Here is a 27,269-nt window from a genome sequence, read left to right on the forward strand (position 1 = left end):
TTACTGGGAGGAAATGCGTACCCGGAGGAAACCTACACAAACATGGAGAGAACATACAAATTCAGTTTATAATTTATTTCTAGCAGAAGATTATACTGAGAGAATATTAGGACAGATAGACATTATACAGAGGAATTTGCTATAACCTTGGGAATTAAGATCCAATGTAATTTATATAACGATTACATCCTACTATGTTTATATATAAAAGTCTACTATTCATTTAGGGAGAAAGTGTGACCACTTTCAGCCATAACAGCTGATTGCCTGGGATATGGGCAACCAGGCCAACATCAGTTTATTGGCTACCAAGGAAAGGGGGCTATTTTTTTGGATGGGGTTGCCTTGGTGGGTCAACCCCTTTAATATAAATTAGCAGTTTTATGCCTTATTTTCTGAAACAAAAGAATTGACAAATGTTTTATTACGGGTGGTGTCCACTATGTTGTAAATTGCAAGTAGGTTTTGGAACCTGCTGTGGATGGTGTGTATAATGTGGATAAATGTGTGAGAAGGGAGGAATTTTTTAAGGCTTGTGTGCCGTTTTCGTGCAGAACTTCTGAAGAGGAATTTGATTGTGCCAGAAGATTGTTCAATCTTGCTGTGGAGTCTGCCCGAGAAGTCCAGGGACTTCGCTGTAGTGAATAGGGTGGTACATAATGGGGCTATTCAGCTTTTAAAAATGTTTCCACAGGATAGGATATAAGTGTCTGATGGGGAAGTGGGGAGGCAGTGAGGCCTGTCTTCTGGGCCCCCCTGTGGTCTTCAGAATGAGGCCTGACTCTCCCCGCTAAATGACCTTCCGGAACGTACTAGTCTTGGCAGTGATGACCTGCTCCGCCAATTTCCAGCCCTAGCGATTTCCTGCCTCAGTTGATGATTGGCTGAGCAGTCGTCACTGCAGCTTAGTTTCTTAAAGCTAGATAACCCCTGGCTGCTGCAGGCAGAATTTTCCATTGGAAATTTTGGGCTGAATTTCTGTAGTGCGCACGTACCCTAAAGAGGTTTGGTGATAATATAAATATATTGTACAAATATGTAAAATTTTGTAATGTTTCTACAGGTAACTACAGAATGTTCAGGGAAACAGTTTGTGTTGAGAGTAGTTGCAGGTTTGTCCGTGAAAGCTGCTGCATGGATAAGCAACATTCTATTGAATTCTATAGAAGCTCACAAAAAGGTCCCGGCTCCCTTCTTCATGTTGCAGCTACTTGATAGTGCCGAATGTTTATCCAGTGGCAAATTTACAGACCCATTTACTCCAAGTCAAGGGCGTGTAGAAGTTCCAAAATTCAACCCAAGTCACATTTGCAACTTTTTGCTGTCTTGTCACTTTAAAAAAGACGAGAATAGTGGATCAACAAACTTAACCACAACTTACACCACAACTTACACCACAAATTAGGGTAAATATTAGCTCAGAAGATTTGCCAAATATATAAGGAGGGGCACATGCCCCTTAATAAATTCATTTTACTCCAGCATGCTTTGGATTAAAACCAGCATATGAAACTAAAGAATTCTCCCAATGTATGCTACAAAATTTTAGCTTGTGATGTGCTGGCTGTTTCTAATATAATTTAACATTATCACAGAATCCCTTCAATCTTTTCTACCATGAAAGAAAGATGTCCAAAAATATAGCCAATAGGACTTTTACTTGACCATATATATGGCTTAACAAAAAGTTGAGTTGAACAATGCAGTGCTTTTGACCTTTATGGCATCCAAATATATCTTTGTATGCCTCAAATTTTGTATGAATCCAAGAGGATAAAAGCATGCCATGTCCCATTGGACTATAGCACTGCAAAGTTATTCACCCCTAAAATAATAGCTTCTCTATGGCGGTACCATATGGCAGCACCTAGAGTGCCATAATAAGATACCGTAGGAACTCTGTGTATTGCCGTACACGCTTTGTGCACACAGTCTGTACCGGAATCCATCAGAACTAGAGTATCCAGCAATTATAGTAGATAGCTCACACTTATCTGAAAAGGCTACATTTGGCTTTGCATAGAAACTCAGTCTTGGTTCTGGTGGTAAATGTACTTATTGTTTTAACCTATACATCTTTACTTTTGAACCAGTCTTTACTATAGGAACATTTATTGAACCACTAGCTGTCTTTTAGCTTTTCGATGATGACTGCACTGATGGTCACTAACCCTATTTCATGAAAGACAGAAAATACCATTTCTGAATGTGTTTTTGCTGCTCAAGTCAACTTTTCATTTATAGACTGCATCAGGCTTTACATACTATAGGAAAGCTGTGGGAAAACATTGGTGTGTCTTATTATTTCTCCCTCCAGTGGCTTACAGTAGTCATGCTACATTCCATAGCCGGCTCCAATAAGATGTTTTTCGTGAGAACAGAATAATGTAAATGAATGATGTCTTATTAATAAAACGGCTTGCTGTTAGGCTTACTGTTCTGAAAATGTAAGAAAAGTCTTGAGCACTAGTTTCCATTATCTTCTCCAGGCCTAGCCATTACTTAAAGGGGTATTCCGGCCAAATACATCTTCCCAGTGGCGGGCCCTCCATGATCAGACATCTTATCCCCTATCCTTTGGATAGGGGATAAGATGTATTTGGCTGGAATATCCCTTTAAGTATCGCCAAGAACAGGACATTTCATGGATATTCCAATAAATTTCTTTACTAACTGTGTTTAATACTCTGCCAGGTAAAAGATGTCATGAAGGCCATTATGTCAGACCTACAACAGACGAACAGTGAGAAAATTCTTCTGAGCTGGATCAGGCAGTCAACAAGACCATATAACCAAGAAGTCAACGTGTTAAACTTCACCACCAGCTGGACGGATGGCCTTGCATTCAATGCTCTGCTGCATAGGCACAAGTAGGCGACCCTTGTTCAGAGCTTTTTACTTAATTTCTCTTTTTCCTTTGGTTTAATGCAACTCAAGTTGTCATATAATCTTTACAAGAACATTGGCCGATGTTATATAAATTAGAAAGTTTGCACTGAAGCTAAAGTGAGATGTAACTTTAAAAGCTGCAGCATGTTATCGATTTGATAAATACCAAAAGTAGTTTCTGTGTTTTACACCAATTTACTTGAGGTTATTCCATTTACTGCACAATCCATGTATAGTAAGGAATTGCCTTATTGATGAATAATACTTGTATAAAGTAAAAACTAATGTAAAAATATTAAGACTGGGTTCACATTAAAGGGGTACTTCTGCATTTAGAAATGCATCCACTATAGACAAGATAGGGGATAAATGTCTGATTAAAGAGGGGAGTCTGTCTCCTGTGACCCCCCTGCAATCTCCGGGACGGGGCATCGAATCTTCCTGCTGCATGGAGCGTGGGGTTAGTATGCACTGCACGCATTCTCTATGGAAATGCCAGAAATACCCAAGAACAGCATTATCTATCTCCGGGGCTCCCATAGAGTTTGCACTCATTTGCCAATTTGAGTCTTGACTTTCACTTTCCTTGACACAGCAATTGATACTCAAACTCGTCATCTGCTGTTATCACCCATCCATGCTAAGGAATGCAGATCGCCTAGTTGTACCTGTCTGTTCACCAAATTCTTCCCCTAGTTGTACCTGTCTGTTCACCAGATTTTTCACATTCTACACTAACCCCTTTTGTTGTTTCCATACAGGATCTTAAACTCCATATTTTTGATCACCCATTTTTCAATATTATTTTAAAATCTTGGCCCCTGGTAATATAGCTCAGATGTCTAGTCCCTATTAAGAGTTGTCAAGTCACTTGATTTTCCTATTCTAATGTCGATTCACCATGAAAGTCATCCACAGAAAACATCTTACTTGATTTTATGAGACACTCCAAGGTCACATATCTAATTTCCATACAGAAACAGAGTCATACATTTAATGAGCAGCAATACCAGCCTCCCCCTTCACATCACTGGTGTTCTGCTGTGCTGACAGGAGGGGAGGGGGAAGGAGGGATGGTTGCTTCCTGCATTCAGAGCCTGTGACAAGACATCACAGCTTGTAAGGGAGAAAGCACAGCTGATATACAGCATACACAGGTTGTTTCATTCGTCGGTCAACCCCTTTAAACTAGACTGGCACTTGTTATTTTACAGCCGTCAGGACATATTTTGTTTTTAATGCATGGTCTATCTGATGTTTTTATACAGAGAGCAGGAAATGCCCTATAATCTTCCCTGCATCTACTTTGCAAAGTAATAGCACAGACATATAAGAATGAGCTGTTCTCACTAGAGACATTAGTAGCCTATAAGTAGATGGATCCAGAAGGCTTTACCATTTATGTGATGGCCCATGTGCATAGCTTCTGTGAATTTGCATCGAGGTGAAGACAAATCAAGATACCCCTGTAACAATGCCTTATTTTTAATTTAGAGTTGCTTTGTCAATTGCATGAATCAGATTGTTTGTAATGCACTTTTAATGTAGTATCGATCACCACTTGCCAGAGTGCATTCGTATTCCAAAAGTACGTTCTTATTTTTGGTGAAACATTCATTGATTTATCTCCTTAGTACTGAATATATTTCATTTCAGACCAAACCTGTTTAACTGGGGAGATGTTACCAGGTTATCGCCACTTGGAAGGCTGGAGCATGCGTTCACCACTGCCAAAAAACACTTGGGGATTGAGAAACTGCTTGACCCAGAAGGTAACACTGTTACACTTAACCTTTTATTTGCATGTTCCTGAGCTGTGTCTCAACTGTCTGGACAGGAATGTGTTAACAGCTATAAAGTATACAGTAGGGCCTTTGTGAAATCCATTTCTTGCATGTCTTACTGTTATAGAAAGCAGCTGGATTAGCTTTATCTACAGTGTGACAGATATAGAAAAGAATTTCAAAGGAGAGAGTGAACAAGCAGGCACAGGGAAGCTTAGAGGGGTTTTCTGCTTATGATTAACTTATTCTTAAAGTTTACCTCATGTTTAATCTAAAATCAAGCAGAACGATGTCTCCTGAGATGTAATGGACATGGATGGGACGATTTTCCTCTAATAGATTAGTTGAGAAGATTGGTCTATTGTGTCATAGGATGTCTGAATTTAATACATTGAATAAAAAAAAAAAAATTTGAATATGCAATCCAGGCGAACCAACCAACCTATAGGACCAGATAGCTAAAATAATTTGAGATTTTCCTAGTATTATGACAGAAAATATGGATTTTATTAAAGACAAGAGGCGAGTATTATAACGCCAATCTTTCTTTACTAGCTCAGTATAGCAGCAAATAAATGGTTAACAGTAACAGCAGAAAAAATCTTTCAGGTGGTAGCAGGTATACTATTAGGTCCACCAATCAGCATTCAGCACAGGTAATAAAAGGTCCAGGTGTCTCTCCAAATCCCTCTTTCTTTGGTGCAAAGTTGATTGAAGGTAAGTAGAATTGTATGAAACCGGAACAATAAACTATAGGACGAATAAATCCCAAGACTCCTCAATGGTAAACAGGTTGAACTGGTACAAGCTGATCAAGCTATAGGAAACACAAATTAAGACAGTAATAGGGTGGGTAATATAGGGTGGGATCATACTCGCCTCTTGTCTTTAATAAAATCCATATTTTCCGTCATAATACTAGGAAATTCTAAAATGTTATTGCAAGACAAGAGGCTCCTATTATAATGCCAATTCAAAGCTTATCAACTGCCATAATATTAAACATATTTAATAGAATAATATAGTTAAATAACTCTACTAGATACCTGAGAATCTGGTCAAAAATAAAATGTCTTGAAAGTGGATTCTGAAGACCAATCAGCTGTCTTAAAGGGGTTCTCCGTTACTTAGACATCTTATCCCCTATCCAAAGGATAGGGGATAAGATGCCGGATCGCGGGAGTCCCGCCGCTGGGGACCCCCGCCGCTGGGGACCCCCCGTGATCTTGCACGCAGCACCCCGTTTGTAATCAGTCCCCAGAGCGTGTTCGCCCCTCAATGATAGCTGTCGCGCCCCCTCCCGTAGGCTTGCATTGAGGGGCGGAGCGTGAGGTCACACGGGGGCGGAGGCAAGATGTCACACGCCGCCGGCCCTGTGGTCGCCGGTAATCAGACCCGGAGCGTACACGCTCCGGGGACTGATTACAAATGGGGTACTCCCGCGATCAGGGGATTCCTTTGGATAGGGGATAAGATGTCTTAGCACCAGAGAACCCCTTTAAGAATGTCTGATAGAGAACCTCCTGCCTGATAAACCTTTGTGGACATAGCTCCTCTGGTAGAGTGGGCGCCAAATTGAGAAATGTCAATACCGGCTAGTTGCATAGTGCATTTAACCCATCTAGCTAAAGTAGCAGAGGAGACTGGAAAGAAGGGTTTGCAATATGAAATAAGCAATTGGGATGAAGGTGTAGATCTGATATCAATGGTTTTAGATTCGTAAGCATTGAGGCAATGAACTACGCACAATTTGTCTTCACGGGGAAAGGCAGGACAAAATACAGTATGAAGGTTAGTTTTAGTGCGTCTAGTTATGGAAAAAAATCACACCTTGAGGGGGAAAAATATCTGTGAGAGATGTCCAAAGCTCTGACATCAGAGATTCTTTTCATAAGACAAAGGAGGACAGTAAGTTTGAAAGACAGAAATTTTAGGGAAAGTAGGCCATTATCCTCCCAAGATTTGAATAAATTAAATATTAAGGTAACGTCCCAAGTAGAGTGGTATCTGGGACCTAATACCCTTCATTAACTTACAAATAAGAGGATGTTGACCGATGGGAATCGAATCCATAGGAGGATGATAAAAAGAAATTGCAGATTGATAGATGTTGATGATACGGTAAGCTTTCCCAGATTCGAATGAAGAGGGAAGAAAATTTAGAATGTTGACCATCCAGATCCCCTTGCATGCACCGATGAACCCAAAATTTCCAGGCTGATCTGTAAGCCTATCTGGTACCAGGAGCCCAGGCTTTGGAGAGGATGTCTCGAGTAGTTTGTGAAAATTCTGAATCAAAGATTGTTGTCCCAATATCAGCTAAGCCACTAGAGAAAAAAAATTGCCTGAATTGAGGCCGAAAGGAGTCCCACTACACGGGCAATGCTCCTTAGAGATATAAGTTGTTTGTTCAAAATCGACTGGATCTCTTTCCAGATCAGAGTTAATTTCCTGGTTGGTAGGCTCAGAAGGGCTGAATGAGCGTTTATTGTGAAGCCCAGGATTTCTTCCCCCTTTTGAAGGGGATAAGACGGATTTCTTGGTATTGATTAGAAATCTTAGACTGGTAAGGAGTGACAAAGTCCATTGTGTATGTAGACTGATAAGGTGAAGTGACTGAGCCATAATGAGTATGTCGTCCAGATATATTATGAGCCGAACTCCTTTGCTCCATAAAGGAGCTACCACTGGTTTTAACAGCTTTGTAAAGCACCAAGGTGCTGACGATAGGCGAAATGGGAGACTTGTAAACTGCCATCTTTGGCCTTCCCATATGAATTAAAGATATGGCTAATGCGAATGATGTACTGGTACAGTCAAATAAGCATAATTTAGGTCTATTTTGACCAGTCAATCGTCTTTGATCAATAGGTCTCTTAACAGATGGATGCCTTCCATCTTGAAATGTTGGTATTTGACAAAATAATTAAATTCTCTCAGGTTTATCACTGGCCTGTGACTACCATCCTTTTTTTTTTTTTTTACTAAAAAGAGGTTGCTTAGAAAACCCTGTGCATGATAACCCATGCACCTGTAGATGACATCTCGTTCTCTATGGTCTGTCCCTTGATGGGAAGTAGGGGGTGGATTGAAATGATGTTGATCCCTGGTTGGTCCTGTCGAAGATGATGTAGGGTTGTCTTTCCTGATGTTGGGGGCCAGGAAAGTGGCCCCTGCCTTTCCTTGCCTTTCCAAAAATGTTTACTTTGGAAAGGGAAGTCTGCGCTTTATCAAGCGACGAGCACAATCCTACGTATTTGGAGATCTCTTTGATGAACGAGTCACCAAAGAGGAGACCCTGGGAAAGGGATTCTGGTTCTGTATTTGCCAGATGCATGAGTTGGGGGTCAAGCTTGAGTAGTATAGCGCAAACTGCCCTTTGGTCCCATCCGCGTAAAACATTTGGGTAAAAAAATGGTTGACCTTTGCTGTCTAATATAATAGTCCCTGTTTTCTCAGTAGCCATTTGGGAATCGTCCTCCTGATCCGAAAGGTCCTCATATTCCGAATCGGATCGGTCTTGGATATCAGACTCCTCAGAGGAATCCTAACTAGAAGAAGAAGTGTTGTAAGAATCTGGCTTAAGCCTATTAGAGGCTTTGGTAACCCACTTAATAATTAACTCCTCGCGGGACGAGGGTTTGAGGTGCTTATCATGAACACCTTTATGTACGCTGCCTTTTAAAGACGCATCAGACACCAATACCTGATCCTCATGGCGAATAGCCACTTTTTTGGGAGCTGGGGGGATCGGTCATACAGAAGTGTCTCTTCTGAGAACACTTGCCAGATCTTTTTAAGCCCTTAGCCAAACCAGAAGTTGAGTCCTCCGCTGACCAAAATACATCAGACGGGGTAGAAGGGTGTTTCTTTTTAATATTGGCAGAAGTTTGTGCCACTGCCGTGACCACTGACTTGGAAATGGATTCATGAATGGTGCCCATAGCTTATTGCACAGCTAGGTTAACTGACCTGGCTACAGAATCATCCACCGAGTTTTTAATGTTATTCTCCAGAGCATACTGGTAGTCCTTATCCCCTGATGGTGAGCCAGATGGGGGGGGGGGCTGTCTAGTATTATTCTCATTAGCCATGTTGTACAGGTGAGGCAATGGGTATATATAAGTACCGTATATACTCGAGTATAAGCCGACCCGAGTATAAGCCGAGACCCCTAATTTCAACCCAAAATCCCAGGAAAAGTTATTGACTCGAGTATAAGCCTAGGGTGGGAAATACCTCATCCCCCCATGTAATCATCCAGACCCGTCATTAACATCCTCATCATCATCCCCTTGTCATCATCCCACACATCCCCCCTTCATCATCCCCTTATCATCCCACACATCCCCCCTTCATCATCCCCTTATCATCCCACACATCCCCCCTTCATCATCCCCTTATCATCCCACACATCCCCCCTTCATCATCCCCTTATCATCCCACACATCCCCCCTTCATCATCCCCTTATCATCCCACACATCCCCCCTTCATCATCCCCTTGTAATCATCCCACACCCCCCCTTCATCATCCCCACCCCCCTTCATCATCCCCACACCCCCCCCCCTTCATCATCCTCTTCTCATCATTCGCCCTCAGTGGTCTTCAACCTGCGGACCTCCAGAGGTTTCAAAACTACAACTCCCAGCAAGCCCGGGCAGCCATCGGCTGTCCGGGCTTGCTGGGAGTTGTAGTTTTGAAACCTCCGGAGGTCCGCAGGTTGAAGACCACTGCGGCCTTCAACATCATCCAGCCCCCTCTCACCCCCTTTAGTTCTGAGTACTCACCTCCGCTCGGCGCTGGTCCGGTCCTGCAGGGCTGTCCGGAGAGGAGGTGGTCCGGTGAGGAGGTGGTCCGGGCTGCTATCTTCACCGGGGGTGCCTCTTCTCCGCGCTTCCGGACCGGAATAGAGGCGTTGCCTTGACAATGACGCAGAAGTACGTTGGCAATGAACGCACCTCTGCGTCGTTGTCACGGCAACGTGACTATTCTGAGGCCGGGCCCGAAGCGCTTAGAAGAGGCCTCCCCGGTGAAGATAGCAGCCCGGAACCACTATCCCACCGGACCACCTCCTGCAGGACCGGACCAGCGCCGAGCGGAGGTGAGTATTCAGAACTAAAGGGGGTGAGAGGGGGCTGGATGATGTTGAAGGCCGCAGTGGTCTTCAACCTGCGGACCTCCGGAGGTTTCAAAACTACAACTCCCAGCAAGCCCGGACAGCCGATGGCTGCCCGGGCTTGCTGGGAGATGTAGTTTTGAAACCTCTGGAAGTCCGCAGGTTGAAGACCACTGCGGGTGGGGGAGTTCACTCGAGTATAAGCCGAGGGGGGTGTTTTCAGCACGAAAAATCGTGCTGAAAAACTCGGCTTATACTCGAGTATATACGGTATAAGAAATTCTGAATATAATAAAATATATATATAATAATATTCCAGTAATGGTAGGACTAGAATCCCAGGAGGGAGAATGGTTAATCCGGACAGAGAGAGATGTGACACTCAGCTGTGACAGGTTCCGTCAGCTAAGGCGTTTGAGAGAGGCAGGAGCGCTGAGGAGCGTAATCTCGCTAGACTTGACGAGATCGCATCAGGAGCGAGGGCTGGAGTCTGCCCAGCAACGAGAAAGGGCGCCAGAGAGATGTGGAATAACCGCGCTAGAACCAAAAATCTGCCTAGCAACAGAGAGTGAGCAGAATAAGTAAGAAGGGAAAAGTTATAGAAGAAAGGGGGGGGGGCACGGAGGTAAATGTAAAATAGCGTGGAAGCATAGGGGAGATATAGTATGAATGACAATGAGAGAAAAATCCAGTAGAAGCAAACAATATATAAAGAATTGTATCTTGCAATGAATATTAGCTGTAATAACACGATAATAATGATGACTAGGGACAAGAATAACAAATATTCCACACAGTAAGGAAAATTATAGCATTATAGCATTATCTCTGAGATGAGCAGCAAAGAAAGAGGGATTTGAAGATATACCTGGACCTTTAATTACCTGTGCTTCATGCTGATTGGTGGACTCATTACCTTATAGTATACCTGTTACCACCTGAAAGATTTTTTCTGCTGTTACTTTTAACCATTTCTTTGCTGCTATTCTGAGCTAGTAAAGAAAGATTGGTGATATAATAGGAGTCTCTTGTCTTGCAATAAAATCAATGACTATGACCAGGCCCTGATCACTCTGTACAGTTGTGGTAACATTTTTGGTTGCATTTTGTAGCCAAAAAAAGGACTGGATCTGCCCAGACTGTGCTGTTTTAGCCGGGCCTTACTCTTCTATGTATTGCTACATTAATAGATTATGGTTACATTTGATGTATACATTGTGTGTATCCCACAAATGTAGAGGCAAATGTTATCACTAATCTCTAAACTTATAAAATAAAAATTAACCTTTTTCTAGGCCTTAAACAGCAACAATTTTTTTTTCTATTCTCGCTTTTCAACAGTTCTGACTTTTATTTTTTCTCCTTTTTTTAATGTTTCTTTTCTTTTGCACAATAAAAACACTTGAAAAAATATTTCTTTTTTCTGTTCATGGAGCTATATAGGGGATAATTTTTTTGATTGCACTTTGTCATTTTTTTTGTACTCACTGTACACTAATAGTATACAATAGTTTATATTGTAATTTTAGAGGTCCCAAAAGGGGCTTTAACATGCAGTCATTTGATCGATACATAATAATATACTGTACATAATATAAAACACCACTATATAATGAAGTGTATTATGATTGCCATTGTGAAGCTGGCAGGCTTCCTATTAGGCTCTGCCTCTTGGAGGTCAAAATAGTAAAAAAAATGGCAGACCTAGAGACTTTTATTATTCCTTTGGCTGCCATGAACCCATTAACACACCACAGTGGCTTGGTGACACTGGGGTGCAGAAAGAACCCGCCTATCCTGTACAAACACTTTTCTGCGGCCTCTACTTGTATTTAGATCAGGAGCTTGATATTAACACCGGAGCTCCCCCTACACCCAGTATGGGATTTCTGTGTTGAGCTATTGCTGCTGTGCCACAAACAGTTTATCTGTAGGAATAAGGGCACTGAAAGTGACCATACATTTTTAATAACCATCGCCAAACATTTCTCTCTCTCCTGACCTAGTCATACAGTAACATTTGGCACAGCCAAATTTTTATGTTCCCTCTATGGTAAGGGGAGGGGTAAGCCACAGCCAGACAGCTCTGGTGCCAGCTTATCCCTCCTAAAACAATAGGCCACCACACACCTTATACAGTCAGAGGGTTTAAATGCCTTTACTTTAAGGTGGATGGACACTTTTAGTGACCACTGTATGTGTGCATATTGGTGGTCACTAAAAGGTAAGGCACAGTTTAAAAGAAAGGCTGACACATTGACCTGTTGCTTGACATCCATATGCTTTAATAAGCCATGTGGACAAAGGTTGAGTTAATTTCCTATAAAACAATAATGGCTGGTTTACTAAATTTCTCAGTAACTTTATGTTCAGGGATTGTCTTTTAAGAAGTTCCTTAATCTGAATGTGTTTACATTCTATAGGCATGAGGGATATTCGTTGGGTACATTAAATAGCTGACTTCATGTGTTTGTTGGCCTAGCCTAGACTACAAAGTGACCAAACTGAACTGTGTATATGATCAGCTGTGTATCATTGACCTTGTACTGAATAGCTTAGCTTTTCCTAAATAAGAACGGCACTGTTGTGTTTTGCTCCTGTTGCGTTACATCAAAAATCCAAGACTCTTTCCACACTCACTGCACTTAGGGAATATATATAGCCTTAAAAAGCATATGCCACGTAACGCCCCAGAGAAAATCCCACTGGGGTTTAATATGTAACATAGCTGGGAATTGCACGTCTAACTGTTTTTATTTTAGTTGCGCTTCTGTTAGGTCACGGTTAATATAATTTCTCCCAAATTCCTCGACTAAGATTTTCCCTTTGTCAATTCGTTCTTGGTCTTTCACAGTACAAGTCATTTTCAAAGTCAGTTGATGACATGCAAGGGACTGTAATACAGTCTGTGTGCATGAATGATAACTAATTATGAACTTTTACTTTTATTTACGAATAAAATAGAAAATATTCTAAGCCACTTCTGTAATAAAACTAAATTCTCCAAATAGGAATAGAAAAAAGATGATTAGAAAATTTGGGGAGAATTTCCAAGGTTGCATCTCTGAAGTTTTTCATGCTGTTATAACCGAGATATCATAACATTTGTAAGGTCATAGTAAGGTCTTTATGTTTATGCTTAGCTGTAATCTTAAAGGGGTACTCCGCCCCTCGACATCTTATCCATCTTATCCAAAGGACAGGGGATAACACAGACGTCCGGTAGCTGGGACCGCCATGATCTTCGTGCCGTCACCTGGCGTTCTGAATATTATGTTCAGAACGCTGGGGTTGGGGGGCTGTGGGTTGGCTGTGAGTGTGACGTCATGCCACGCCCCCTCGTGACACCGCTTCACATACCCTCCCATAGGCATTATTGGAGGTTGCGTGGTGTGAAGTCACAAGGGAGCGTGGCATGACATCACAACCACAGCCGCCCCAAACCCAGCATTCTGAACATAATGTTCAAAACTCTGGGTGACTGCATGAAGATCGCGGGGAGCCCCAGTGGCCGGACCCCCGCAATCAGAATGCTTATCCCCTATCATTTGGATAAAAGAAAAGATGGGGCAGATTACCCCTTTAAGGTGAGTACTCTAGGGGCAGAGTACCCCTTTAAGATGAATCTGCAGACTCCCCACCCTCACCTTTTCTCACTGGTGGTCTGAGTAGCCTATAGTATATATTTATTGTATTATTGCCATAATGAAAATCAGCTTTTTGCTGACTTTAAGGGCAACTTATGCTCACAAACAGCAGCCAAACTGAAAAGGGAGAGTTGCAAAGGGGGATTTCTTATGCTAGGTTCACACCTATCCTGGCGCATATTTTGTGGCATATGTCACAAAACTAGGAGGACAGTACACCACTGTATACCACTGCATACTCCTGCTATATCCTTTGCTTATATTGGATTAAATGTGTCTAAAGGTGACTACATACAGCCCATTGGCAAGTGTATACTGTTTTTTGTGGGACTAAAAAGTGCAAGCGTCCATACTTTTGATTCATGCAAAAAGAAAGTATACATCTATAAATGTGCCACACGTTTATACTATGGTTGCTTCATTTAAATCATTAAATAGATCAGGCAGGGTTCTCTGAGAACTGGCACTGTCAAAAAAGGAAATGTGTTCTAAACTGGGGGCTACCCTCTGTAATAGCATCTGCATAGTATGTCACTGCACAACACAAACACAGATGCTGTATGGCAGACACAGTGCATAGAAGATAATAGACAGCTCCCAACACTATCTCCTATGTTGAAGCTGTGACAGTGCATTTGGAAAGACTTTTTTTTATATTTTGTTATTGTAACGCTGCTGGTTGGCACCCACCAGCGTAACATGTGTCTTGGTTCTTACCAGCATCGGGCAACATTCTCTGCGCTATGTATCTGCTGTATTTCCTGGTCTTCCTACTCTGGTTCTTTCTGCAGTTTCCGCTCTATGTTGGCTGAGTTTTATAGAGCCAGCGTGCACTCCCTAATGGATTCCTCCTCCAATCCCAGCCAGGCACTGCACATAACTCTGCCATACCTGCTGTTCCGGGCCTCAGCAAGGTTGCATTTTGAATTGTATCATCACTGCTAAGGTCTATAGCATGTCTGCCTGACCTGAGGTCTGTCTACTGATCCTGTGTTCCTGATCCTGCCTGTGTACTGGACTTTGCCTTTGCTTCATCCCTTGGACTCTAACCAGCATCTCCTGTGTATAAACTTGGACTGTCTACTACGATTCCTGTCTGTTTGCAGCTTGTTCCAGCCAGCCTGTGCCTGTAGCCATCTTGGCTAGTTTGTCACAACATCTGCTCTGATAAAAAAACACTTGTTCAGTTCTGCTTTGTCTGATGCTATCTTTAATGTCAGTTTGCCCCTTTTGCCTGCCTGACCAGCTGCCACTTGTGGTACAGTGGGTCCACACCAATGGGACATTACAATTATGTTGAGGCCTTGTGCTAGACTAAATCTAAAACAGTTTTTTTTTAAATACCCCATAATGAAAAAGTAAAAACAGAATGTTATGAATCTTTGCTAATTTATTGAAAAGGAAAACCTGAAATATTACATTGACATACGTATTCAGACCCTTTTCTTACTAGTTAGTTGTAACCTCTTTGTTAGCGATACCAGTCCCCAGTCCTCTCAGGTATGATGCCACAAGGTTTACACACCTAGATTTGGGGATTTTTCCGGCCATACTTCTGTGCGGATCCTTCAACTGTCTGATTGGATGAGGCCATTTTCTGGTCCCTTCTGGTCCCTCTGTGCTTAGGGTATTTGTCTTATTGGAAGGTGAACCTTCACCCAATCTTAGGACCAGAGCTCTCTGGATCAGGTTTTCACCAGGTTTTCTTATCTCTGTACTTTGCTCCTTTCATTGAACCCTGACCATTCTTCCTGTCCCCACAGCATGAGGCTGTCACTACCATTCTTCACTATAGGCATAGTATTGGGCAGTGACGTCTAGAATTGAGGCCAAAAAAGTTAAATCTTGGTTTCATCAGACCAGGAAATCTTGTTTCTCACAGTCTGAGAGTCCTTTAGGTGCTTTTTTTGTTGTTGCTGATTTTAGGTGGGCTTTCATGTGTCTTTTACTGGCCTCTCTGCCATAAAGGCCATATTGGTGGACTGCTGCAGTGATGGAAGTTTCTCTAATTTGTACACAGGATCTTTGCAACTCAGTCACAGTGACCATTGTTTTGTTTTGTTTTTTTGTTTGCACAAGGATGCAACATAACACAAATGTGAAAAAAATAAAAGGGTCTAAAGACTTTCCAAAAGCATTGTACTGTGCAAACACCAACAAATTGGTATTGCACGATAGTATAATAACGACATATGAGGGCATTTATCATTGTCTTTAAAGCTGTTTTTGTGTGTATATTTGTCACACATTTGGCGTGGCACTGCACCTCAGGCTATTTTTGCCCTGCAACCATTTAATAAATTTAACAAACAGTAGAAGAGAGAAATAACGCAGCACTCACCACAAGCTCTTTATTCACCATCTTCTTTATTCGGTTAAAAGCATGCAGACAGGTACAGCAGGTGAGAGGAGACCTGGCGTGTGGGTGGATGTGGGTGGCACTTCGTCAGGCCATGACGAAGTGCCTGACGAAGTGCCGAGAGCACGCAACGGTCCGTCGCCACCCACATCCCCCGCACGCCAGGTCTCCTCTCACCTGCTGTACCTGTCTGCATGCTTTTAACCGAATAAAGAAGATGGTGAATAAGGAGCTTGTGGTGAGTGCTGCGTTATTTCTCTCTTCTACTGTTTGTTGGATTACTGCATAAAACGCATTGCACCACTGAAACTCACATAGCAAGACGGGTATGAACACATCTCCCATATAGTGGCATTAACCCTTAGCCTGACACTGGTGCCGGTGTATCTCTATCAACACAGCATTTAATAAATTTGGTGCACACACAAAAAAAGGAGTAGACAAATGCTTCACTTACACCTACAATGATGAATCCCTCCACAGGTGAAGTGTACCTGTCAGAACCCAATAAAAAAATGTGATATGTTATTCAGTACCTAATCCTGATCATTTTCATATATATATATATATATATATATATATATATATATATATATATATGGCACCCTTATTTTTGTAAAAAAAATAATAAATATTTTAAGTAGCTCACTTGGTTTGAAATTCTCTCAAAGGGAGGGCGTGTCCTCACTGTGCATGCCACACAGTAAGGTCCCACAGCCAGACTCTGCCCACTCACATCTCCCTTAGCATTACCAAAACTAAAATTTCCAGCATGACCTGACAGTGAGGACATGTTAGGGGTTGCAGTTTTGCTAATGCTTGGAAGTCAAAGGTTGGAGACTGCTTTGTTAGGATACAGTAATCCTCAACCTATGACTCCACAGCTGTTGCAAAACTACAAGCCCCAGTATGTCCTCCCACTGTTGCAGGACTCGTTGGTGTCCCAGTAGGTATGGAGACCCCTAGTGGTGGGATTTTTAGGGGCCATTTTTTTTAAATTAAATATTCAAAATTCTTTAAAGAAACATATTACAAAATGTCTACAAATGTGATTTTTTTTGTTTAAAAAAATGACAGCTGAATATTCTCTGTTTGGAATACTCTTTTGTTCTTGTAACCTTTCTGTTTTGTGTCAGGTACATACAAACATTTTTTCGGGCTGTTTTTAGTGGATTCCTTAGATAATTGTCATTTTGATTTATTTCTTTTATAGCAAAAGATACAACGACAACTCCCAAAGTATATTATTGCCTCCTGTCAGATACGTCAGTGTAATGCATTTGACTAAACTTGTGAAACATCAGGGTGAATACAGAGAAACAAATTACATCTTCAGCCTTGAATGTTCTGATAAGATGTCAGTATATTATTATGCTTTGACTATTCAGGGTTCTGCTAAATAAACTGTATACCCTGTAGCTGTTTTGTATGTGATTTTTACATTTATCAGACTTTTTTCTTGTTTTCTTTTTTTGTACTGTTTGAGTGACATGAAAGACTTTTCTCAAAGGGAACGTTTCACTAGGAACGGTCACTTAGTGGTTAGCACTGTTGCCTTGCAACAATGGGGAGCATTTACTAAGATATGTGTGTGTTAATTTTTTAGTTCCTTTTTTTTTGCCTTTTTTTTTTTTTTTTTGCGTGACATGCGTGAAATTTATTAAATGGTCATTTGACAAATTTTGTGGAGGATACACATTTTCAGAAATTTCACTCTTCACTAAAAAGCTACGCTAAGTCTGGGCTGGTGTAGAATTGCGACTTTTTGGTGGGTTTTGCGACTTTTTTGCGAGAGTCGCAGTTGATAAATTCATTACCACTGCACAAGACTAACCCTCAACAGCTGGTCTGTACGCTCATTTTACAAAAAGGTATAAACCAAAAAGTCGCAAAAAAATTGCCTGAGGTGCAGCGCTGCGCCCAAATAGAGACAAATCTACACACAAATACATCTCTAAAGACAATGATAAATGCCAGGGTATATCTGCAAAGGAGTTTTCATTTACTCCCTGTGTTTGCGTTGGTTGCCTCCCACACTCCAAAACATACCGATAGGTGAATTTTTTGAGTCCCGAAGGGAACAGGGACTGATCAGAGTGATGTGAATATGTTGCTACTATATGAATCAGAATTATTATTATTAAGATTCACCTGAATTATGGCACAAGCACATTGGGGGATATTTATCGAAACCTGTGTAAAGGAAGAGTGGTGTAGTTGCCCATAGCAACCAGTCAGATTGCTTCTTTAATTTTTCACAGGACTATTTAAAAATGAAAGAAGCAATCTGATTTGTTGCTATGGGCAACTGGACTATTTTCCTTCTGGACAGGTTTTGATAAATCTCCCCCATTATGAGTTCCTTGCTGTGGGTATTAGATTCATGTTATAGGGGTACTACGCCCCTAGACATTTTCTCCCCTATCAAAAGGATAGGGGATAAGATGTCTGATCGTGGGGATCCTGCAGCTGGGACACTGGGTACGGGCAGCGGGGGTTGTGACGTCACAGCCACGCCCCTCGTGACGTCACGCCATAACCCCTCAATGCAAATCTATGGGAGGGGGCGTGGCGGACGCCACGCCCCCTCCCATAGACTTGCATTGAGGGGGCGTGGCACCATGAGGGGCATGGGCATGACGTTACGACCCATTGCCACCTGCACCCAGCATTCGGAACAAAATTTTCCTAAACATTCCAAATGCTGGGGCAGCGGAGTACCCCTTTAATTCTGGAGAGGCATGTGAATGACATAGGAGAAGTCAGTTAAAGGGGTACTCCCGTGGAAAACTTTTTTTTTAAATCAACTGGTGCCAGAAAGTTAAACAGATTTGTAAATTACTTCTATTAAAAAATCTTATTCCTTCCAGTACTTATTAGTTGCTGAATACTACAGAGGAAATGATTTTCTTTTTGGACCACAGAGCTCTCTGCTGACATCATAAGCACAGTGCTCTCTGCTGACCTCTGCTGTCCATTTTAGGAACTGTCCAGAGCAGCATATGTTTGCTATGTGGATTTTCTCCTACTCTGGACAGTTCTTAAAATGGACAGATATGTCAGCAGAGAGCACTATGCTCGTAATGTGAGCAGAGAGCTCTGTGTTCCAAAAAGAAAATCATTCCCTCTGCAGTATTAGAGCAGCTAATAAGTACTGGAAGGATGAGGATTTTTTAATAGAAGTAATTTACAAATCTGGCACCAGTTGATTTGAAAAAAAAGTTTTCCATGGGAGTACCCCTTTAAGCAAAGATTGGCTGCATTAACCAGACACTTGGGAGCTATGGATACAACCACCGGACATTTCCGCCATAAGTAGTATGTTATGCAGGAGTTTTCATAAATTTAGAAGGGGTTTACATGTGTACATTGTAATAGATGCAGATAATTGGGGTAAAACCTAGTGATAGGTATCATTTAATAAAATGGTAATGAATAGACAACCCATGTGTGCCATAGCAGCATTTCTTGGAGTCTCTTTTTGACTTTTTAGGACTTCTACCGTGGAAAGCATGAAGAAATGGAGCATATCTTACAAAAAAATCGCTGAAAATAATTTGTGTGTAAACAAGCAGACGTTTTTCTGTTGGATTCAGTTGAATCCAGTGTAAAAATAATTCCTCTTTTTGAGCTCCCAGCGTGGAAACAAGACCTATGTTCAAATGTGTGTTGCTTTATTGTTTGGTCTTTTTGCTGTGATTCTTTAATATTATAGTAAAATGTGTGCTCTGGTTTTGGAAACTGCGGCAAAAACTGCAATGTTACAGCAGCACAACTGCAACTTTTAAAGCGTTACTGTCATTAGTGAGAAAATGGGAAAAAAATGCTCAAGTCAGTGTAGTAATGTGCCCTAAGGCCTGTATGGATAATAATATGTTCAGAACATTTTGTTCAGAACGCCTGGAGCGGGCGGCTGTGATCATGAAGTCACGGCTACGCCCCTCATTTATGTCTATGGGAGGAGGCATGTTGGTCGTCCTGAACCTTCCCGTTGACATGAATGGAGGAGGTGTGTGGTGTGACCTCACGAGGGGTGTGGCCGTGACGTCACGACCCTTGCCGCCGGAACCAAGCGTTTGTTTAGAACGCCGGGTGCTTCCGGAAATCGTAATCCCTGCGATTAGACATCTTATCCCCTATCTTTTGGATAGGGTATAAGATGTCTAGCAGCGGAGTACCCCTTTAAGGGCTTGTCCACAATGCTGAATTTCAGCTGTGGAAAATTCAGCAGTGGAAAATTCATGACTGGGAGTTGCAGTTTTGCAACAGCTGGAGACACCCATGTTGGGAAACACTGCTTTTTTGACTAAATTGGATGAGATTTTAACTAATTTTATCAGCAGTCTAGCTGTTTTGTGCAGCTTTTTTTCATGCTTTTTACCTCTATTTCTTTACAGATGTGGCAGTCCCCTTACCTGATAAGAAGTCAATCCTTATGTACCTAACATCCCTATTTGAAGTACTTCCTCATGAAGTTACAATGGATGACATTCGAGAAGTGGAGACTCTTCCTAGAAGATACAAGGGAGTGTGTGAAGATATGACTTTCACTAAACAACAGGTAGATGCTTGTCATTGAAATATTTAAAGTGCCCCTGTCATTAAAAACAAACACATTTTTCTGACTTGTCACACAGATATCAGCACTGAGACCCTGACTGTGAGAAGAACACAATTGTGCACCTCTCTCTTGAGATTGTCTCTTAGTCTTTAAAAGGAGCAGTCGGACTGAGAACTGGGGCCACTTCTTTTGGCTATATATAGAGATCAGTGGAGGTCTTAGGACTGAAACCTCCATCTGATCAAACTTTTAACATGTCTGTGTGAAATGACAGGGACACTTTAACTGAAGTCATTACAATAAACTTATGTAAATAACATTACCTGAATGTTTAAGGGTGAGCCTCCAAAGTCAATTTTACTGGTGGGCTTTAGGCATTCCGATCTGACAGTATCTATCATCAGCTGACTTGGAATTATACAGTAGAATCTCCCAATAGCGGTCACTCACAGGGAATAAAAAAGTGTCTGCTATTGAGAGATGTCCCTTATTTGGAAAAAGGCTCAGAATTCTTCCTAACTGATCGAATACTGTATTGTGCTCACCCTAGAGTGTAATTACATATAAAACATGATAAAAAACAATATTACAGTATAATCTCCCCGTGTTGTTTAATCTCCCTTTATCTCCCCCCCCCGTATCATTTCATCCCTCCTTTATACCCTGTTCCATCTTATTCCCCCGTGTATTGTGCCAAAATTATCCCCTCCCCTTACCCCCTGTGCCACATCATTTCCCCTTGATCACCCCTCCCTGTGCCATTTTTATTCCCCCTTTATTACCCTCTGTAAATTCATCACCCCCTCCCCTCCCCCCTCTTTATAAAATGGCACATGGGGATAAAGGGGGAATAAAATGGCATAGGGGGTGGTAAAAGAGGGTGATAAATTTGAAAAGAGGCTATAAAGGGGGAATTAAATAGCACATGGGGGATCAAGAGGAAATGATGTGGCACATGGGGTAATAAAGGGGGGAAAGATTTGGTACAGGGGAATAAAGTTTCACGGGGGGGGATCAGGGAAGGAGGGGGGTGAATGATGTGACTGACGGAGGTACAGAAGCAGGAGACCACTGTTTAAACATCGATCTTCTGCTTCTGTGCTGGGGCTTCTGCAGGGGGGGGGAGCGAGGGCCTGGGCCCCTTACTGGGGTATTGACTGTACCCCCTGACGACGGCTCTGTGTACAAGGGATGGCCTGGCCGGCACATAAGCTTGTTTGTCCACTATTGGGGGTGTTTTGTCCACTAATAGAAGTATTTTGTCTCCTATTGTCCTCTATTGGGAGTGTTTTGTCCCCTATTGTCCCCTAATGGGAGGGTTTTGTCCCCCATTGGGTGTGTTCGCGTCCGTTGTTGGGAATGTCCCCTATTCGGAGGGTGCAAATACATTAAGTCTTATGGGACTCTGCCAGGGAATTAAAAATTGTCCGCTATTGGGAGGTGTCCCCTATTGGGAAGTGTCCACTTAGGGAGATTTCACTGTATTACAGTGTATGTTAGAGAATTGTGCTTGAGGTACCCATGTATTAGAGCTAGTATTTTTTGTATGCAGCATTCCATTCACTATGAATACAAGCATCACCATAGAAGTCTATAAGTGATATTGCATCTTCTGTTGCAACAATACAATGAGCACTGTAGATGCAAATCTGCAGGTAAAATGTCCAGAAGTTTTGATCCATGTGTATTCACCCAAAGAGGGAATTTTATTTTTTTCAGGCCCCAGCATGTGAGCAGCAGCTACATCAAAACAGCTTTCATTTTTTTTTATTTCCCCTCTTAAAGGGGTGCTCCACTGCTCAGCGTTTGGAACAAACTATTCCCAACGTTGGAGCCGGCGCCGGGAGCTTGTGACGTCATAGCCCCGCCCCTCCCATAGAATTGCATTGAGGTGGCGGGGCGTGACGTCATGAGCTCCCGGCGCCGGCACCAGCGTTTGGAACAGTTTGTAGCAAACGCTGAGCAGCGGAGTACACCTTTAACACTGCTGCCCTAGGAAAAGGCCTATGAGTAAGCTGAGTGCATGTTATAAAAGGGTTAAGCAGAGGTAGACCATAGTTCCCAACCATTATCATGTCCCTAATCCTACTACAAATATAAATTTTCAAGGATTGTCATTTTTTTACTTTTGTGCTTTTGCATGTTTCCTTAAACTTCAAACAACCTCTTCTCCCTTAATCCTCATTTTCAGCTCATTTTACTCCTCCTGCTCGGTTAATCCTCTACAGACTGATCTCTTGCTGTCCTTATAATTATACAATATGGGAACATTTCTTAGAAAAGTGTCTTTTCATTTCAAAAGTTTAGAGTAATATGTAAGTGGTAGGATCTTGTACTGTATTCTTTTCCCACATTGATATATGGAGACACACCATTACCTATTGTGCGTTGATGACAAGCAGAGCTGACAAGAATGGAAAGTGGCCACTGTGCTTGGCCTGGTCTGTCCTGCTTCGTGAGGCATTCAGTACTCTTGTGGTTTGGACTTGGAGAACACCCCATATTATGCTTTTCTCTTGATCTTAGGCTCTGTGAAACCTTAAAATATCCTGGAATTGTTTGGCTACAAGTGGTAAATTTGAAGCCATGATCTATCTAACTATGCTTTTATTTAACAAGTTATTGTCCTATATTTTATTCTCACAGAATGTCTAAAATGGGTTGTTCTGTTGTTGGAATGGACAGGTTTTGATCTAGGAGTGGACCCTTGGTGGGTACGGGTCACGGGCTGGCCATTATTGATAGAAAATGCTATGTAAGTTTGGGATAGGTGGATTCATATATATAGAATATCTTTGAGACCACTGTTTGATAGACCGGCTTTTTCCTTGGTTTTCAAGGATTCAAAGCTTCTCCACAAGCTCGGCATAGAGAGGGGAAGAGTGGGTGATGTGATTTTAGAAGGGAAGCTAATTCCATATGATAATTGGGGGGAGACCTTTGGAAAAATTAAAATAACCTGGCTAGAATATGCCCAAACTAAGGGGGAGATTTATTAAAACCTGTCCTGAGGAAAAGTTGCCCAGTTGCCCATAGCAACCAATCAGATTGCTTCTTTCATTTTTAAAAAGGCCTCTGCAAATTGAAAGAAGCGATCTGATTGGTTGCTATGGACAACTAGGCAACTTTTCCTCTGGACAGGTTTTGATAAATCTCCCCCTAAGTCTTTTGATAGCTCATTGATTTCGGACAATTGCGATCTACAGACGCTTACTAGCTTTGATGTATTGTTTCGAGCTGGGGAAGGGTGCTCGGGAATTCTGTCTAGTTTGTACTAGTTGGCTCTGTCCGCTGGCAAAGCAGGCAGAAATTCTATTTTGCAAAATGGGAACAAGATTTGGATATAAAGTTCAATATGCAGGAAATAAATACAATCTGTCTGTTCTCCAACGCTATGTCTCTGGCTAGGAGAACCTTACAGGAAGTTAATAATACACCCCATTTAAAGGGGGGCCCTTGAGATTCTTTTTGTCAGCCACCAGATTCCTAGACACTGGAGAACAGAAATATCCCTGATTGTTAAAGAGTGGTTTGTCAAGCTGTCAGCTATTATGCAGGCAGAGGAATGGATAGTGCTGGATATGAGGTGTTTGTGCGGACCTGGAGAAGTTGGATGGCCTTTATGGAGACCCAAGAGTTTCTCCAGCTGTTATAGTGAATTTTGATTTGACCAGAAATATATAGGCCCAGATTTATCAAACTGTGTGAGAGAAAAAGTGGAGTGATATTTCCACAGCAACCAATCACAGCTCAGCTTTCACTTTACCAGAGCTCGTTAGCTGCGCTGTGATTGGTTGCTGTGGAAAAATCTCTCCACTTTTTCTCTCACACAGTTTGATAAATCTGAGAGATTTATCTACCTGGGTGGTTTTCTCCCCCTTATTTATTTATTTTTTCTATAGGGGAAGGGATTTTTTTGCATTATTATTTGGGGGTTGACGGCTAAGAAATGCAACTTTAAAATAGAGATTTCCCGAAAAGGAAGGGGCCGCCAAGTGAAGGGTGTGGATTTACTGTCTATGGCGTAATGTCAATAACAAAGAGATTCAAACTATAATTTTATTCTCCTTAAAAATAACTTAACATTTTCCTTCTGATTTTGAAATGGTCTGATCTACCACATTGTTGTGGATGGGACAGAGATTGGCAACTATGAGACCTTGGTGTTAAAGGGGTACCCCCGTGGAAAACTGTCCAAAGTAGGAGAAAATCCCAATAGCAAACAAATGCTGCTCTGGACAGTTCCAAAAATGGACAGCAGAGGTCAGCAGAGAGCACTGTGGTCGTGACATAAGAGAAATCCAAAAAGAAAAACATTTCCTCTGTAGTATACAGCCCCTAAAAAGTACTGGAAGGATTAAGATTTTTTAATAGAAGTCATTTACAAATCTATTTAACTTTCTGGTACCAGTTGATTAAAAAAAAAAAAAAAACTTTTCCACGGGAGTACCCCTTTAAATGGACAAAACTATTGCTCCTTAGTAGAGATGAACAAATTTTACAAGATTTATTTTGGGTCTGATTCGGTGAATCAGAATATCATATTAATTTCAGATTCAGATCCCCATTCGGAAATTCCCTGATTGGCCTGCAATTGCCCACAGGGCTGCCATCAGAAATTTTGGGGCCCCTTACACAGCTCAAGGCTTGGGCCCCCCCCCCCATGACCCGCCCCAACTACACCCATATGCCCATGCCTCCGCCCCCAGACCTTAATTAATATATTAATGCTATATTTAAATAGTTTGGACATGTGTGATGAATGAGGCGATACCACATATGAATATGTTTAATTTTATTTGAAAAAGGGGAAAAGGGGGATGATTCAAACTTTTATTAGGGAAGGGGCTTATTCACATTAATTACTTTTTTTTTTTTTTTCCTTTTACACATTTTTTTCACAATAATTTTATCCCTATAGGAAATGATTTAGTCACGGTGGTAATGATTAGCCCACTGGAGCCAATTTCCCGCATTTAGGCGTCTAAAGGGTTAATCACCTGATCGATGACAGCCATTAGCCATGGGTCCCTTCTGCTGATAGCAGCCTGGACCCACTGGGTATGAAACTCTCAGCTTTTGAGCACGCTTTAAATTGCAAAAGTGGTTGTAGGGTGTACACTTATGCCCTGTGTCCTTAAGGGATTATGCAATAAAAGCAACTATTAACAGAGAGGCCTACCCAAATTATATGGGGGGTACATATAGTTTGGGTGGGCCCCTCTGTTAATAGTTGCCCCCTTATAGTTGTTGTAGGCCTTGGGGAAACTATTTGCAAACAGGGCCTACAACAACTATGTGGGCACAACTTGCCCCTACCAAACCCCCTCCTCATGTAATCTCCTTACTACTGGGGTGACACACTGTAACAAGCCTCCTCCTTATGTAATCTCCTTACTAATGGGGTGACACACTGTAAACCTCCTCTTCATGTAATCTCCTTACTACTGGGGTGACACACTGTAACAAACCTCCTCATGTACTCTCCTTACTACAGGCATGACACACTGTAACAAGCCTCCTCCTTATGTAATCACCTTACTACTGGGGTGACACACTGTAACAAACCTCCTCCTCATGTAATCACCTTACTACTGGGTTGACACACTGTAACAAACCTCCTCCTCATGTTATTAACTTACTACTGGGGTGACACACTGTAACAAACCCCCTCCTCATGCAATCTCCTTACTACTGGGGTGACACACTGTAACAAACATCCTCCTCATGTAATCTCCTTACTACAGGGGTGACACACTGTAACAAGCCTCCTCCTTATGTAATCTCCTTACTACTGGGGTGACACACTGTAACAAACCTCCTACTCATTTTATTAACTTACTACTGGGGTGACACACTGTAAAAAAAAAACCTCCTCATGTAATCTCCTTAGTACTGTGGTGACACACTGTAACAAACCTCCTCCTCATGTAATCTCCTTACTACAGGGGTGACACACTGTAACAAGCCTCCTCCTTATGTAATCTCCTTACTACTGGGGTGACACACTGCAACAAACCCCATCCTCACGTTATTAACTTACTACTAGGGTGACACACTGTAACAAACCTCCTCCTTGTGTAATCTCCTTACTACTTGGGTGACACACTGTAACAAACCTCCTCCTCATGTAATCTCCTTACTATTGGTGTGACACACTGTAACAAACCTCCTCCTCATGTAATCTCCTTACTATTGGGGTGACACACTGTAACAAACCTCCTCCTCATGTAATCTCCTTACTACTGGGGTGACACACTGTAACAAACCTCCTCCTCATGTAATCTCCTTACTACTGGGGTGACACACTGTAACAAACCTCCTCCTCATGTAATTTCCTTACTACTGGGGTGACACACTGTAACAAACCTCCTCCTCATGTAATCTCCTTACTATTGGGGTGACACACTGTAACAAACCTCCTCCTCATGTAATCTCCTTACTACTGGGGTGACACACTGTAACAAACCTCCTCCTCATGTAATCTCCTTAGTATTGGGGTGACACACTGTAACAAACCTCCTCCTTATGTAATCTCCTTACTACTGGGGTGACACACTGTAACAAACCTCCTCCTCATGTAATCTCCTTACTAATGGGGTGACACACTGTAACAAACCTCCTCCTCATGTAATCACCTTACTACTGGGTGACACACTGTAACAAACCTCCTCCTCATGTAATCTCCTTACTACTGGGTGACACACTGTAAGAAACCCCATCCTCATGTTATTAACTTACTACTGGGGTGAAATACGACCTCCACTCCAGATCAGCTCAGCCCGCCTCCTCCACAGCATCACACATGTCCTTCCACCACTATTACATCTATCCTGCACAGTCACATGATGGTCACATGATAGTGACATCATCACAGGTCCCATACCATCAGCATCTAGGCCGCGGAGGGA

The 27,269-nt window shown here is 42.0% G+C and overlaps 1 protein-coding gene and 1 long non-coding RNA gene across 8 annotated transcripts in view; one reads left to right on the forward strand and one right to left on the reverse strand.

Moving 5' to 3' along the window:
* UTRN (utrophin) overlaps nt 1–27,269 on the forward strand; it is a 702,825-nt gene that overhangs the window by 111,167 nt on the left and 564,389 nt on the right. For 5 of the 6 annotated variants that reach the window (XM_056567370.1, XM_056567374.1, XM_056567372.1 and 2 more), the window contains 3 exons: nt 2,695–2,870; nt 4,546–4,661; nt 20,195–20,358. In XM_056567370.1, coding sequence (XP_056423345.1) covers nt 2,695–2,870; nt 4,546–4,661; nt 20,195–20,358 — 456 coding nt within the window. The remainder of the gene's footprint in view (nt 1–2,694; nt 2,871–4,545; nt 4,662–20,194; nt 20,359–27,269) is intronic. The other variant, XM_056567371.1, reaches the window with a different exon arrangement.
* On the reverse strand, nt 125–27,265 carry LOC130362604 (uncharacterized). Of its 2 annotated transcripts, none has more exons than XR_008891487.1 (3): nt 27,100–27,265; nt 20,213–20,308; nt 125–1,332 (listed from the first exon to the last, which is right to left on the reverse strand). It is a non-coding gene; the product is annotated as an uncharacterized LOC130362604 (long non-coding RNA). The 2 variants fall into 2 exon arrangements; XR_008891488.1 differs by lacking the exon at nt 125–1,332 and adding an exon at nt 15,146–15,255.

This window comes from Hyla sarda, chromosome 3 (genome assembly GCF_029499605.1).
Source record: "Hyla sarda isolate aHylSar1 chromosome 3, aHylSar1.hap1, whole genome shotgun sequence".
Classification (NCBI taxonomy): Eukaryota; Metazoa; Chordata; class Amphibia; order Anura; family Hylidae; genus Hyla; species Hyla sarda.